This window comes from Urocitellus parryii, chromosome 4 (genome assembly GCF_045843805.1).
Source record: "Urocitellus parryii isolate mUroPar1 chromosome 4, mUroPar1.hap1, whole genome shotgun sequence".
Classification (NCBI taxonomy): Eukaryota; Metazoa; Chordata; class Mammalia; order Rodentia; family Sciuridae; genus Urocitellus; species Urocitellus parryii.
In genome coordinates, this window is record NC_135534.1 from 62453566 (window position 1) to 62469820 (window position 16255).

A 16255-nucleotide genomic window follows, 5' to 3' on the forward strand; every position below is an offset into this window, starting at 1 on the left:
TAAAACTCTTTTTGCCATTCTCTACCTCCTAAAGGGTAAAAGCCAAAATCCATAGCTTTTCTGAGATTTTCATTGTTCTAGCCTCTGTGTATAATGTTTCCTCTGCCTAGAATACTTTCTCTTCCCTGTAAACAGGGTGTTAGCACAAATGTCATCTCCTTTGTGAAGCATTCCCCCTGAGGTACACACTGTTAGTCACTCCTCCTTCCTCAACACCCCCATAGCACTTATCAGATTGTTCCATAATTATTCATGGACCAGACTGTAGTTCATGATAACTGGAATTGTATCTTATCATCTAAAAATGAATCCCCATGTCCAGAAGAACCTGGCACAGAGTAGACATCGATATATGCTTATTGAAGGAATAAAGGAATCAGGGGCCCCACTGAGAATTATAATGCATGTAGAAGAACATAGTTTAGGCAAAAGTGCTATAGGATCATGGGGAAGAATCAGCAAACCCCACACAGAGAAGGGAAGAAAGGTGTAGGAAATTTCTGATCTTAAAAGGGAGCCCCACAGCTGGGAAAGAACAGGACAAGGAGAAAATTCCCCACTGCACACATCCCCAGAGTTGACCAAGCAGCAGCCAACAGGCAAAGGCCAAGGTAAAAGCAGCAGGAAGGGAAGGAAGAAAGAGAAGAGAGACAGCTGATACCCCAAGCTCTCTGAATGCCCAGGCATCACAGCGGTGCTGTCAGAAGGGGGTGGGTCAGGGTAGGGATCCATCTGGAGGAAATCGGAAGTGCTGTGGGGATAATAAATAGGGTGGACATGGACGGTGGTGATGGTGGTGGTGGTGGTGGTGGTAGTGGAAGAGGAACAGGAAGAAGAAGCAGAGGCAGGTGGTGGGCTGGTCCCGTGGCCTTCAGAACTGAAAGACTGTCCAGATGAAAGGCTGCGCATTCGCCGCAGAGAGACCCGGCTTGTCAAGAAGTGGCCAGCCTCGCCCTCTACCAACCTCTGAGATCCCAGGCCATGCTGTGGTTCCGTCAGGCGCTGTCGGACACTGCTCTGCAGGCTGGGGGCTGCAAGGAGAGTGGAGAAAGTGTGAGAAAGGGCCAATTCCCTTTGGGCAGCAGGCAAGCAGGTGGCCATAGAGAAATGCCTGCTGGAGATCACTCTGGGTCTTTGATGCCCAATCTAAAGAATGGGGTGCCACCTCCCAAAAACCTCCCACCAGGGGTCCTAAAAGGATGGGAAATTGAAGATGAAGTGCCCAGATCAGTTTTAGTGGGAACTCCAATGGAAGGAGACCTAAGGCCAATGTCACTATAAAGGGAGGTGGTAAGGCAGTTAGTGGGAGGACATAGGCAGGGAAGGGTCGAACAGGAATTTGGAGCAAGGTCCGGGAGAGCACTAAGAACCAGCCTTTTCAGAACGCCAACTTCAGGAAATAACTTGTAACTTAGACAAGGACTTACACACAAACATTTTCACCAGATCACTATTAATAATTGTATGAAAGTAAACATAAAGGTAGGACAATGGGAAAACAAGAATACATATACTATAGGGATATTAAAAGTGAGACTCATGCCAGGTGTGGTGGCGCACGCCTGTAATCCCAGCGGCTCAAGAGGCTGAGACAGGAGGATTGCAAGTTCAAAGCCAGCCTCAGCAAAAAGCAAGGTGCTAAGCAACTCAGTGAGATCCTGTCTCTAAATAAAACACAAAAAGGGCTGTGGATGTGGTTAAGTGGTTAAGTAGGTTCAATCCTCAATCCCTGGTACCAAAAAAAAAAAAAAAAAGAGATTTTAAAAACAGAAAAATACCTGTTAAAATGCTCAGGGGAAGAAAAAGGATTAAAAAAAATAATAAGCATATGTAGCCAGGCATGGTGGCACATGCCTGTAATCTCAGCAACTCAAGAGCCTGAGATAGGAAGATCACAGGTTCAAAACCAGCCTCAGCAACTTAGCAAGGCTATCAGCAACCTAGTGTGAGACCCAGACTTAAAAATAGACAACGTAAAAAAAAAAAAGAGTGGCTCAGTAGTTAAGTGCCCTTGGATCTAATCCCTGGTACCAAAAAAAAGAAAGAAAAAATGTATATTTAATAACACTGAACGTTGGTTTTAAAACACTAGAGTTTGAGACCAGACCTTTCCACTTCTAGCTTGATCTTATACAAGTTACATCTCATTTCAATTAATAATTTGTAAAAGTCTGCAGTGTTGTTCTGATACTTCAAAGTAATATCTTTAAATACCTATCATAGGTCATAGCACTCAATAAATGGTTGTGGTTATCATTACCTTCACTGTTTTAAAATTTTCACAGATAAAAGACTAAAAAAACAAGTGCTCAGCTATGGTGAGACTATGAATGCCTTTTCGATACTACTATTTACCCTTTTTTACTCTACATATTTCTCTAATATGCATGTAAACAACTATGATCCATCTCTTGGATCAATTCTGCTAATCAGGCTCTTGGAAGATGAAAACCACCATGCCCAGTGAAGGGGTAGCTGGACACGAGGTAACTGCAGAGCATCCAGCTTTGGCTCAATCCCAGCTCAAACTGAAAAATAAATGTAGACCTTTGTCTCTTTTCCTTCACCTTGAGAGATTAGCTGCCCTGATTTCTCCTGAAGATGTGAGAAAGGCCCAGGTTAAAAGGGTGGCAGAAGCCTTGGAAGGGACTCTAGGAGAAAGCACAGTTACACAGTGATAGAGAGTTGGAAGGCAGGGCTTCTATGGCTGGTGGCCTTCAAGGCATTAGAAAGAGGCTGAAGAGAAAAAGGAAGCCCATAATATGAAGGGGAAGAGGAAGGAAGAAGGTAGAAACAGGAAGGAGGTGAGAAACCTGAAAAAGATAAAAGGCCTGTTTTTTCCTTCCCTCTTTCCCTCCTAGCCCAGCTGGAAGAAAGGCAACTAAGACACCTGTATCACTGGGCTGAAGGGAGAGCCAAAGATTTTCATCACTATGAATATTCTCTCTCCAGCTCTTGGCTGAGCAGGCTGATTCTTCTCACCCCCGAACCCCTCCCTGCAGTTAGTAAGGATGGTGCTGAGGGGACAAAGGGAGCAAGCAGGGATGTGAGGCAGGCAGGAAAGGGGGTCCATGGGGGTAGGAGTGTTGGTTTAGTCCCAAAAGTTGGAAAAAACAAAAGCCCCAAAGGGGCTCCTCAAACCCGGGTATTTCCAGAGGGACTGATCATCCGAGCCGGCGGATGTAGAGCAGAGAGAGCGGTCACTGAACCTACGCCCCATCAGCCAGGCAGCATCTAGGGTCAACACCCAGGCCAAAAGGAGAAGAGAATCTGATTTATGGAGGGCTTCAGCCTGCCCATCAATGAGAGATGGGAAAAGCTGGGGACAGGGCATGGATTAATCGCTCAGAGCTAATTAAGGTCCCTCTCAACCTGTAGAACATAGAAACATGTAAACTGTCAAGGCAGGATCCAGCTCTACCTGTCTGTCATCCAAATCTTCGTAGCCCTTTCACTAAAGTCCTAATAAGATCAGGGAGACAAAGAGACTTAGCTAGGGGCAAAGTATTACTGCGAAATTTACAAATAAATTTTGTTTATAGAGTGAGGATCCAGCCCAAGGAAAGGATCTAGCCTTCTGAAAGTGAGTCCCTAAATAAGCCATGGCTTTCTGCCATTCCCTCAGAACTGGTGCCACAATAGCTTTACCATAAGGCCTATTATTTTTAACTAAAATAACCTCTCATCCAAAAGGAAAATTCAGTGGTGGGTCAATAAAGGAAAAGTCCCATCATTTACTAAGGAATTCACCTAGAATGTTGTTCCTTTTGGCATGGCTCTACTCACTCTCATCACTTGCAAGGGAGAGGGAAGGCCCAGGACAGAGAATGGGGAGGTTCAAGAGCTCAGATGGAAAGCAAGACATGCTTGTGTAGGAGGTCCCTCCTGGTCAAGAATGTCTTCCCAGCTGGGAGACTTTAAAGGTATATCACTTTAAGGGACTGTTGCTTAATGGGGCCTCCCACAAAAAGGCAAAGAGAAGAGAAACATCATTCCATTCATCTGTTTTAGCAATTACAAATAAGGAAAATAAATAAATGCAATGAAATGAATGCCATTTTTCATAGTGAATCAAAACCCCTAAAGAAAATTATTTTTATAAAAGTAGATAGCTGGGGAGAGGAGGGAGAATAAATAGGAAAACAAAGAATGAAGAGAAACACATTTAACACAATCAGCCCAGGACAAACAGGGCAAATAGCAAGGAAAAACCATCAAAAGGACAACTATTAAAAAAAAAAAAAAAAAACCCTGGGCTGGGGATGTGGCTCAAGCGGTAGCGCGCTTGCCTGCCATGAGTGCGGCCTGGGTTCGATCCTCAGCACCACATACAAAGATGTTGTGTCCACCGAAAACTAAAAAAAAAAAATATTAAAATTCTCTAAAAAAAAAAAAAATTTAAAAAAAACCCTGATGTGAATTGTGCTTTATTAACCAAGGTTGTGAGGTGAAGTGTTTCCCTGGTTATCCATCCCATGTGCTATTTAAGCCCAGCAGAGGTCATGGACTTTTCAGCGTGTATCAAAGATTCCTTTCCTCAAACTCCACCAATGAGGTCACCTACACTGCATGGACAATGGTGACACAATTTCCTCATCCATGTCATCCACGTCGTCAGTCATGATGAAGTGGGTGGGGTTTGGGCGTGTACTGCCCATCCAGCTGGGATCTATATTGAGGGCAGCTACCAGTGAGTGCATGCCAGGGTTATTAACAATCTGGAAACCACAGAGGATCTCGATCTGTTGCCAGCGGTGCAGGCGCTCCCTCAGTGCTGCTGTCACCTCGCTCAGTGCTTGCCTGAAGACAAATAAAAGACAACTATAGTCATGGACTGGATGGGAGTCCCAAAAAGAATGAGGCCTCTTTTCAGAGAAACAAGTTGGAGGTATGTGTGTGAATTATAAACCCAATAAACTTATAAACAAGGTGGGAGCTGAATCAGGCCTAGGGTGGGAGAGCAGAGCTGTCACTCCCCCATTAGGAAATGGATTAGAGGCTCTATATGCCCTCAAATTCTAAAGGTAGTATGGACATTGCCAGAGTTGATAACTGGTGCTACTTACTTAGCTGTTAGGATTTTATGATCCACATCATCCAGGGAAGAGCTGTGGGCCACATGGAAGGTACCAAAGAGTGTGTTTCTCTTCTTTTTTATCTTCTCAGCCTGCAAAGATGAGGCCCCCAGCTTAAAGAGAGCAGGATTAGAGGTTGAAAGAAATGAGAAAGGGCTTCCTGTGACTGGGTTCCCTTTCTCTTAACACATCTTGGGCTACCCAAGGAAGAGAAAGATGGGAAGGGAAAATGAAGGCAGTGGGAGGGAATAAAGGAAAAGAGGAAAGAAGCAAAAGGATTCCCTGTCAGGAAGGAGAACCTCTGTCCCAACAACAGCCTGGGCCTGGGAGACCTTTCCCTCTACCTGCTTCCACTTGCTTCATCTTTCCCAGAAGGCAGGAGGGTGTACCCATACACCCTTATTCCCTCCTCCAGAAGCTTAGGACATTATCAGGAGCTGTATATCAGGAAAAAAAATAGAACCCACCACAGGATATCTCTTTGCCCAAAGGGAGGTATAAGATGAGGCAAAGAAGAGAAAGAGGGCTGGGAAAACAGAGAAGGGTGGGGAGGTAAGAAGGGGGCAGAAGGAGGACCACAGAAGGGCAGGTCTCACCCCCTCTTTAGCCACCAGCAGCTGCTTCTCAGCATTTTGCTTCTTGATGTTGTAGTACTGCACCTCCACCTCATGTGTCAGCTGTAGCCACTTCTGAAGGGCCTCTGGAGCATACCATGAGCTGTGTGATTCCAGCTCCTTCTCTGCTTTTCTCAAGGCCTCCCGAACCTATACAAACAAGAGAATGTGAGGGTTGTTTTTTTTTTTTTTTATTGATTCTTTGTTTACTGATATCCTTTCCAACACCTCTCTATGATGCTTCAGAATTCAGAGCTTTTATCTGCCTTACAACTTGCTCAGGAAGGAGAAAGGGCAAGCATTGTTCTTCAATTTCATGTATAAGGAAATAAGCTCAGAGAAGGAAAGTAACCTACTCAAGATCACACAGTCAATAGGGTCAACCAGAATTCAAAGAGATATTTTTTGCTCCCACTCTAGGGTACTCTTCTATCACATTAGCTGACACTCCTCATCATGTATCTTCCCTAATCTCTTCAGGAACAGGTCACTTGGGGCATCACCTTACTAAGAGTTAGGATCTATGCTTGGGCCTCAAAGTAGCACAACGTGGCAGGAAAGTACTTGGTTAGGAAATTGTGTCATTTGCAGAAAATGGGTGAACCTAGAGACCATCAGACTCAGAAAGTCAGACTCAAGACAAGTACTATCTGTTTTCTCTCATATCTGGAAGTTGTGGGGTAGGGCAGGAAGAGGATGTCATGAATGTAGAAGAGAGACCATTAGTGTAGAGGAAGGTAAGGAGAGGTACTGGGGAGTAAAATCAATCATTTTATGTTATATGCATATACAAATATGCTCAGTGGAAGCCACTCTTCTATATAATTAATATGCACCAATAAAAAAGGGGGAAAAAGTATTCAGTTGGGAATCTGAAATCTAGTTCTGGTCCCTGGTCTGTCACTTGATGGCTGTGTAACCTTGCGTTTTCTTAGAAGATCTTAATTTATGGGAGTAGAACCTTTCTTCCATACAAATCCAAACCATCTGTAAAGGGGTGATTTCAGAAGAGAGTGGGCTATTTTTTGTGGAAGATATGTAAACAAATCATGTCAGATGATTCCTAACCCAGGAGTACATTAGTCTTAAAGCTCTCCAAAGTCATTTCAAGCCTACATTGGAAGTCCATGATCTCTCTGTAAACAGGGCAGGTAGTCTTTGAAAAGCACTCTGAGATGGAAAGAAAATGAGTTTTCCCATATCTAACTTAGGTAATGCCAACAGAGGTCCAGAAATGAAGGAACCAATGTATAAGTAGAAATCTCCTCACTGACTTTCTCTATAAGGGGCACACAATAAGGCAGATTGACACAAAGCACACAAGTGTGAAAGACCTGAAAGTATACACACACATTACATACACTGGATTCCTTACTATCTCACTCAGGCTACCAGTAAAAGTGATCCCCAACTCTCCCAGCTGGATGCTAACCTTCAGCTGTTCAGAATCCCAGAGTGCTCAAGATTGAGAACAGTCTCATAATCTCCAACTTCAGCCACTGAGGCCATGTATCCCACAGCCTAACCCAGGCCAGGAGGGTCTTAGTAAAGAACAGGACACCTTTCTTCCTGTGAGAGCCAGTGAAAGCATCAATCTTCATTTGATTTAGGATCTTGGGGGAAAAAAAAACTATAAAATGCCCCTCTCCTGGTTTTATGGATTTAAAATGAAGAACAGATATCTTAGAGGCTAATAAACCAAATCTGAACATTTATGATCAACTTGTACATTTAAAAGAGTTAAAGTGGGGCTGGGGATGTGGCTCAAGCAGTAGCGCGCTCCCCTGGCATGCGTGCGGCCTGGGTTCAATCCTCAATACCACATACAAACAAAGATGTTGTGTCAGCAGAAAACTAAAAAATAAATATTAAAATTTTCTCTCTCTCTCTTTAAATAAATAAAAAAAAATAAAAGAGTTAAAGGAACAGGATGAACTAAGTAGGGAAGAATGGATGGAGAAGAGAAAAAAAAGAGAGAGTAAATATAGGAAAATGTGATCATCCTGGGAGGCTGGCCCACCAGGCTAAAAAACCTGTTTGTTTAATGAGAGAAATAACTATTAAATAGGGAAATGAAGATGATCAGAAGCAGAGAGACAGAGACAGACACACTGTTCAACACATAAGTAACAAATGCCTGAGGAAAAGAAGACAATAGATGGTCAAGTCAGAGTTCACAAGTCCTATTCTTTTATTCTATGCCTATGGTTTTCAATATTGTCACACACTTTAATCACATGGGGAAACTTTTAAAATACAGATACCTGTCCCCTAACTTAGAAATTCTCATTTAATTATCTGGGCATTGACCTGGGCATTCAAAACTGTTTAAAAACTCCCCAGGTCATTTTAATATGGCAGCCCAAGTTTATAACTACTAATGTATATATTTTAAATATTATCACCAGACTTCCACTGCCACAGGGCTTTATTACTACCATTCATAGGACTTCTGCATTTCTCATAGTAGAAGAATAATAGATTAATGCAACAGGTCATGGTAGAAGAATAATTCTGAACCAACATCTGGAAAAAAGGTGCATAAATTATGAAAATCGGATTTTTTAAAACATCAGAGAGCCGAAGAAGTGATTAAGAGTAGGTCCACAGTTCCCTAAGTATAATCCAGGGACCTCCAAGTGTCCCTAGCACCTTTCAGAGAATTCATGAGATCAACACTGTTTTCATAATAATACTAACACATTACCTTTTTCACTCGTCTTCTTTCACAACTGAACTGCAGAGTTCTCCAGGGGCTATATGATGTTTGAAATCACAGACCGAATACAGACACTAATGTAAGAATCTAACAGTCTATTAAGCCAGACATTTAAAAGATTTGCAAATTTGTAAAGAGTCATTTTTCATTGTTTTTTCTTTAATTTAGTCTTTTCAGAAAATATGTTATTTGTGTTAAAAGGCAAGGGGTTTAATATAGTTTTTTTAAAGGAATTAATTTTTAAAAATTTTCTCATTTTTAATTTCTAACAGGGTAAATATCAACAATCCTGCCCCCCCAAAAAATGTTCTTTAAAGTTCTAAATGATTTTAAGAGTAAAATGGTCCTAAGACCAAAATGTTTGAGAACCACCAGACTAGATTAACAAAAATCCAGAAAGGAAAAAAAAAAAAAAAAAAAAAGCCTTTTTAAGGTGAATTGACAATTGCACATCAATACCTTCCCTGGAGGCATCTGATGATTCTAGGTGAGGGCTGAGAATCAGACTTGGGCCATACAGAAGAACATCACTGGGGCACAGAGAAATAAACCTTTTGTGAGAACTGAATCTCTTATAGACTTTCAAGGCTAAGGTGAAAAAAATCTACTAACTCTCAATAAAAATTCAGGACCTGACTTTGAAACTGAGACAAATCAGAGCTAGACCCAGTCTTGTAAAACTATAACCCAGCTCCAACGCAGTTCCATCTCTGTCGAAGGGTGATCCGTGCCTCACCAAACAAACCTAACAGGAGAAAAGCTGACACCTATACATGATGGAAGGTAAAATCATCTGGATCTTCTATTTTTTATACACATCATCTAGCATTTAATAAGATAAGTTATTACACCTGAAGGAAAACACAACCTATAATCTGGAGGAAAAATAAGCAGTCACATAAATGATCCAGATGTAAGAGTTTACTAGACAAGTATTTTAAAATAACCATACTGATATGTTAAAGAAAATATAGGAAAAGATAGACATAATAGATAGAAGAATGTGAATTTTGGACAGGGAGATAGAAGAGTAAAGAAAAATTGATATTTGAAAGTTTAAACCTACTAAATGGGTTAAACAGCAGAATATAAGATTAAAAAATTCAAAGAAGCCGGTTGTAGTGGTGCATACCTATAATTCCATCGGCTCAGATGGCTGAGGCCAGAGGAGCTGAGTTCAAAGCTATCCTCAGTAATTAGTGAGGTCCTAAGTAACTTAAAAAGACCATGTCTCAAAATGAAACATAAAAAGGGCTGAGGATAAGAACCCCTGGTTCAATCCCTGGTACCAAAAAAAAAAAAAAAAAAGAAAAAGAAAAGAATTCAAAGGAGCTGGTCATGATGGTGGGCCTGTAATCTCAGATATTCAGGAGGGCAGAAGGATTGCAAGTTGAAGGCTAGCCCCAGCAATTTAGTGAAAGCCTGTCTTAAAATATACAATAAAAAGGGCTAGGGATGCAGCTCAGTAATGAGGGACCCCTAGGCTCAATACCCAGTACACAAAATAAAAATTAACAAAGTAAAAAATAAAGAAATAACTCAGATACCTAGCACCACAAAAAACAGGGGAAAAAATAAAAAAAATTAAAAACACTCAGATTGAACAAGGCACAGTGATGCACACCTATAATTTTAGTGACTCGGGTGGGTAAGGCAAGAGGATCACCTCAGTTCCAGGACAACCTCAGCAATTTAGTGAAATCCTGTCTCAAACTAAAAATAGAAAGTACTAGGAATATAGCTTAATGGTAAAGTGCCCATGTGTTCAATCTCCAGTCATTCTCTCAAATATATCAAAAGAACAGTGTATTATTGGAATTTATTTTTTATCCAATATGACAAATTTTAAACAGAAAATAGCTAGATCAAAGCAAAAGAGAAAAAAAATAGAACTGAACATAAATTACATGTAAAATACACCTAAAAGATTGAATATAAATACTGAATTCTCAGAAAGGGAGAAAATTGAGCAGAAGCAATATTTTAGGAGATACATAAATCCTCAAAAAATGTTGTTAAATGTTTTATGTTTCAATGAGTTCATTGTTACTAATCATTTTTCATAAGTACTTGTTGAGAGTTCTTATTGGTTCATTTTAGTTATATATAACATTAGGACTCATTTTAGACATGATTATATAAACATGGAATATATTTGTTCTAATTCAGTTCCCAATACTTCCCCCTTTTCCCTCCCCTCCTCTCTACCCTGTTCCCTTCCCTCTACTGATCTTTCTGCTATTTATTTATAGTTTTTTTTAAATTAGTGTTTTGTGGATGAACATAATGGTGAGATTCACTCTAGTATATACATACATAGGAAGCTTAGATCAGTTAATCATGATTTTTAATCTTCCATACCCTTACTGATGTTTTAGCTGTTCATTATCAAAAGTGCTATATTTAAATCTCTAACTTTAACTATGAATTTGACTATTACTCTACTAGTGCATTTAACTTTTGCTTTCTTTAAAAATATTTTTTGGGGGGCTGGGGTTGTGGCTCAGTGGTAGAGCGCTCGCCTAGCAAGTGCGGGGCCCTGGGTTCGATTCTCAGCACCACATAAAAATAAATAAATAAAGATATTGTGTCCAACCACAACTAAAAAATAAATATTTTTTTAAAAAATATTTTTTGGTTGTGGTTGGACACAATACCTTCAGTTTCATTCATTTATTTTTATGTGGTGCTGATGATCAAATCCAGCGCCCGGCATGTGCTAGGCCAGCGCTCTACCACTGAGCCACGACCAAGCCGCTGCTTTATATATTTTTAAACTTTATACTTAGGTGCATCCAAATGAAGAGTTTTTATATATTACACTGAATTTACCTATAATATATCCATTTTGTCTCTATTAATACTTTGTGACCTAGAGAATACTTTGTCTGGTATTAATATACCTACCCCTGCTTTATTTTGCTTAGCATGTATCCTCTTTTTTTGTTTGAGTCTTGTTTTTTTAATCTTTTTAGCCATTCTATGCCTTTTTTAATTTTTTTAAAATTTTAATTTGGTATATATGCATGACAATTCATATTACACAATTTTTCATGTCTCTGGTTGTACACAAAATAGAATCACATCCTTCATGTCTTCAATACATGTACTTAGGGTAATGATAGCCATCGCATTCCACCATCTTTCCTACCCCTACACACCCTCCCTTATCTTTCCCATTCCTCTTTTCCCCTTTGCCCTATCTAGAGTTCATTTAATCCTCCCATCCCCCTGCCCCCAGCATATTATGAATCAGAGAAATCATTCAGCATTTCGTTTTGGGGGATTGGTTAATTTCACTTAGCATTATATTCTCCAGCTCCATCCATTGACCTGCAAATGCCATGATTTTATTCTCTTTTAATACGGGTAATATTCCATTGTGTATATATACCAGAGTTTCTTTATCCATTCATCTGCTGCAGGGCATCTAGGTTGGTTCTACAGTATAGCTATTGTGAATTGTGTTGCTATAAACATTGATGTGGCTGTGTCCCTGTTGTATACTGTTTTTAAGTCTTTTGAGTATAGACCGAGGAGTGGGATAGCTGGTTCAAATGGTGGTTCCATCCCCAGTTTTTCAAGGAATCTCCATCCTGCTTTCCATATTGGCTATACCAATTTGCAGTCCCACCAGCAAAGTATGAGTGTGCCCCTTTCCCATATCCTCGCCAACACTTATTGTTTGTATTCTTAATAGATGTCATTCTGACTGGAGTGACATGAAATCTTAGAGTAATTTTGATTTGCATTTCTCTAATTGCTAGAGATGTTGAACATATTTTCATACATTTGTTGATTGATTGTATATCATCTTTTGAGAAGTGTCTGTTCAGTTCTTTGGCTCATTTATTGATTGGGTTATTTGTTTTTGATGTTTAGATGTTTTAGTTCTTTGTGTAGCCTGGAGATTAGTGCTCTATCTTACATACATGTGGTAAGAATTTGTTCCCAATTAGTAGGCTTTCTACTCACCTCACTGTTTCTTTTACTGAGTAGAAGTTTTTAGTTTGAATCCATCCCATTTTTTGAGTTTTGATATTAATTCTTGCACTATAGGAGTCTTATTAAGGAAGTTGGGGCCTAATCTGACATGATGGAGGGTTAGATCTACTTTTTCTTCTAATAGACGTAGTGTCTCTGGTTTAATTCCTAGGTCAGTGATCCACTTTGAATTGAGTTTTGAGCAGGGTGAGAAAGGGGGCTTTAATTCCATTTTGTTGCATATATATTTCTAATTTTCCCATCACCATTTGTTGAAGAGGCTATCTTTTCTCCAATATATGTTTTTGGCGCCTGTGTCAAATATAAGATAACTGTAATTATGAGGGTTAGTCTCTGTGTCCTCTATTATGTACCAGTCTATTTTGGTGCCAATACCATGCTGTTTGTTTTACTGTTGCTCTGTAGTATAGTTTAAGGCCAGGTATAGTGATGCCACCTACTTTACTCTCCTTGCTAAGGATTGCTTTAGCTATTCTGAGTCTCTTATTTTTCCAGATGAATTTCATGACTGCTTTTTCTATTTCTATGAGGAATATCATTGGGATTTTGATTGTAATCGCATTAAATCTGTACACTTCTTTTGTCTGTATGTTATCATTTTGACAATATCAATTCTACCTATCCAAGAACAAGGTAGATCTTTCCATCTTCTAAGGTCACCTTTGATTTATTTCTTTAGCATTCTGTAGTTTTCATTGTAGAGGTCTTTCACCTCTTTCATTAAGTTGACTCCCAAGTATTTTATTTTATTTTATTTTATTGAGGCTACAGAAAATGGGGTAGTTTTCTCATTTCCCTTTCAGAGGATTTGTCACTGATATCAGAAATGCCTTTGATTAGTGTGTATTAATTTTATATCCTGCTACTTTGCTGAATTCATTTACTAGTTCTAGAAGTTTTCTGGATCTTCTAGGTATAGAATCATATTGTTGGCAAAAAGTGCTAATATGAGTTCTTCTTTACCTATCCGTATCCCTTTAATTTTATTCATCTGTGTAATTGCTCTGGCTGGTGTTTCAAGAACTGTGTTAAATAGAAGTGGTACAAGAGGGCATCCCTGTCTTCTTCCAGTTTTTAGAGGGAATGCTTTCAATTGTTTTTCCATTTAGAATGATGTTGGCCTGGGTCTTAGCATAGATAGCTTTTACGATGTTGAGATATGTTCCTGTCATCCCTAGTTTTTCTACTGTTTTGAACATGAAGAGGTGCTCTATTTTGTCATGCTTTTTCTGCATCTATTGAGATGATCCTATGATTCTTATCTTTAAGTCTGTTGATGTGATGAATTACATTTATTGGTTTCCGTATGTTGAATGAACCTTGCATCCCTGGGATAAACCCCACTTGATTGTGGTGCACTATCTTTTTGATATGTTTTTGTGTTTAATTTGCCAAAATTTTATTGAGAATTTTTGCATCGATATTCATTAGAGATATTGGTCTGAGGTTTTTTTTCTTTGATGTGTCTTTGCCTGGTTTTGGGATCAGGGTGATACTGGCCTCATAGAATGAGTTTGGAAGTGTTCCCTCTTTTTCTATTTCCTGAAATAAATTGGAGAGTAAGGGTACTAGTTCTTTTTTAAAGACCTTGTAGAACTCAGCTGTGTATCCATTCAGTCCTGGGCTTTTCTTGATTGGTAGGCTTCCGATGGCAACTTCTATTTCATTGCTTGAAATTGATCTGTTTAAATTGTGTATATTATCCTGATTCAATTTGGGCAAATCATATGACTCTAGAAATTTGTTGATGCCTTCGATATTTTCTATTTTATTGGAGTACAAGTTTTCAAAATAATTTCTAATTATCTTCTGTATTTCTGTAGTGTCTGTTGTGATATTTCCTTTTTCATCATGTGTGTTAGTAATTTGAGTTTTCTCTCTGTTTCTCTTCGCTAGCATGGCTAAGAGTTTGTCAACTTTATTTTTTCAAAGAACCAACTTTTGGTTCTGTCAATTTTTTCAGTTGGTTCTTTTGTTTCAGTTTCATTGGTTTCAGCTCTATTTTAATTATTTCCTGTCTTCTACTCCTTTTGGTGTTGATTTGTTCTTCTGTTTCTAGGGCTTTGAGATATAAGTCATTTATTAAGTAATTTATTTGTTAACTTTTTTTCTTTTAAGAATGAACTCCATGCAATAAACTTTCCTCTTAGAACTGCCTTCATAGTGTTCCAGAGAATTTGATGTTTTATCTGTGTTCTCATTCACCTCTAAAAATTTTTTAATCTCCTCTTTGATGTCTTCTGCAACCCATTGTTCATTCAGTAGCATATTATTTAATCTCCAAGTATTGGAGTAGCTTTTATTTCTTATTTTATCATTAATTTCTAATTTCATCCCATTATGATCTGAAAGAATGCAGGGTAATTTCTCTACTTTTTTATATTTGCCAAGAGTTGTTTTGTGGCATGTTTTATGGTCTATTTTAGAGAGATCCATGTGCTGCTGAGAAGAACATGTATACACTCATTGAAGGATGAAATATTCTACGTATGTCAGTTAAGTTTAAGTTATTGATTGTATTCTTGAGTTCTATAATTTCTTTGTTCAGCTTTTGTTTGGAAGATCTATCCAGTGGTGAAAGAGGTGTGTTAAAGTCACCCAAAATTATTGTGTTGTGGTCTATTTGACTCTAGAACTTGAGAAGAGTTTGTTTGATGAATATAGATGCTTCATTGTTTGGAGCATATATGTTTATAATTGGTAAGTCTTGTTGCTGTATGGTCCCTTGAGCAGTATGTAGTGTCCTTCTTTATCCCTTTTGATTAACTTTAGCTTGAAGTCTACTTTATTTGATATGAGGATGAAAACCCCTGCTTGCTTTCGCGGTCAATGTGAGCGGTATAATTTTTCTCAACCCTTCAACTTCAGTCTGTGGATGTCTTTTCCTATGAGATGAGTCTCTTGGAGGGAGCATATTGTTGGGCCCTTTTTTTTTTTTTTTGATCCAATCTTCTAGTCTATGTCTTTTGATTGGTGAGTTTAGGTTAGTAACATTCAGGGTTATTATTGAGACACGATTTGTATTCCCAGATATTTTTGTTTATTTTTGGTATTTAACTTGACTTGGTTTCTCCTCTAATTAGTTTTTCCTTTAGTGTAATACCTCCCTCTGCTGATTTTCATCATTGTTTTTCATTTTCTTTTCGTAGAATATTTTGCCAAGAATGTTCTGTAGTGCAGGCTTTCTAGTTGTAAATTCTTTTATCTTTTGTTTATCATGGAAGGTTTTTATTTCATCATCAAATCAAAAGCTTAATTTTGCTGGAGATAATATTCTTGGTTGGCATTCATTTTTTTTCAGTGTTTGGTATATGTTGTTCCATGATCTCCTGGCTTTGAGGGTCTGGGTTGAAAAATCTGCTGAAATACAAATTGGTCTCCCCCTATATGTTAAGATTCTATCCTTATTCTGTATGCTAGGCATTTACATTATAATGTGCCTTGGTGTATATCTGTTGTGATTTTGTACATTTGGTGTCCTGTAAGCTTCTTGTTCTTGGTTTTTCCAATTCATTCTTCATGCTTGGGATATTTTCTTATATTATCTCATTGAAGAGATTGTGCATTCCTTTGGTTTGAAATTCTGTACCTTCCTCTCTCCCAATAACTCTTAGATTTGGTCTTTTGATGCTTTCCCATAATTCTTGGATGTTCTGTTCATGGTTTCTTACTATCTTCACTGTGTGGTCAACTTTATTTTCCAGATTGTATACTTTGTCTTCATTATCTGACATTCTTTCTTCAAATGATCTAGTCTGTTGGTTATGCTTTTTATTGAGTTTTTATTTGGTTTATTGTTTCCTTCATTTCAAGGATTTCTGACTGTTTTTTTTTTAAGAGTC

General features: G+C 38.7%; 1 protein-coding gene across 5 annotated transcripts in view; it reads right to left on the reverse strand.

Annotated features, from left to right (window-relative positions):
* Positions 1–16255, reverse strand: part of Stim1 (stromal interaction molecule 1) — a 215609-nt gene that overhangs the window by 5159 nt on the left and 194195 nt on the right. For 2 of the 5 annotated variants that reach the window (XM_026401086.2, XM_026401089.2), the window contains exons 8-12: positions 5672–5839; positions 5067–5167; positions 4565–4800; positions 3142–3234; positions 662–1031 (exon numbers count right to left, since the gene is read on the reverse strand). In XM_026401086.2, the coding sequence (XP_026256871.1) occupies positions 662–1031; positions 3142–3234; positions 4565–4800; positions 5067–5167; positions 5672–5839 (968 nt within the window). The remainder of the gene's footprint in view (positions 1–661; positions 1032–3141; positions 3235–4564; positions 4801–5066; positions 5168–5671; positions 5840–16255) is intronic. The other 3 variants (XM_026401090.2, XM_026401087.2, XM_026401091.2) reach the window with 3 other exon arrangements.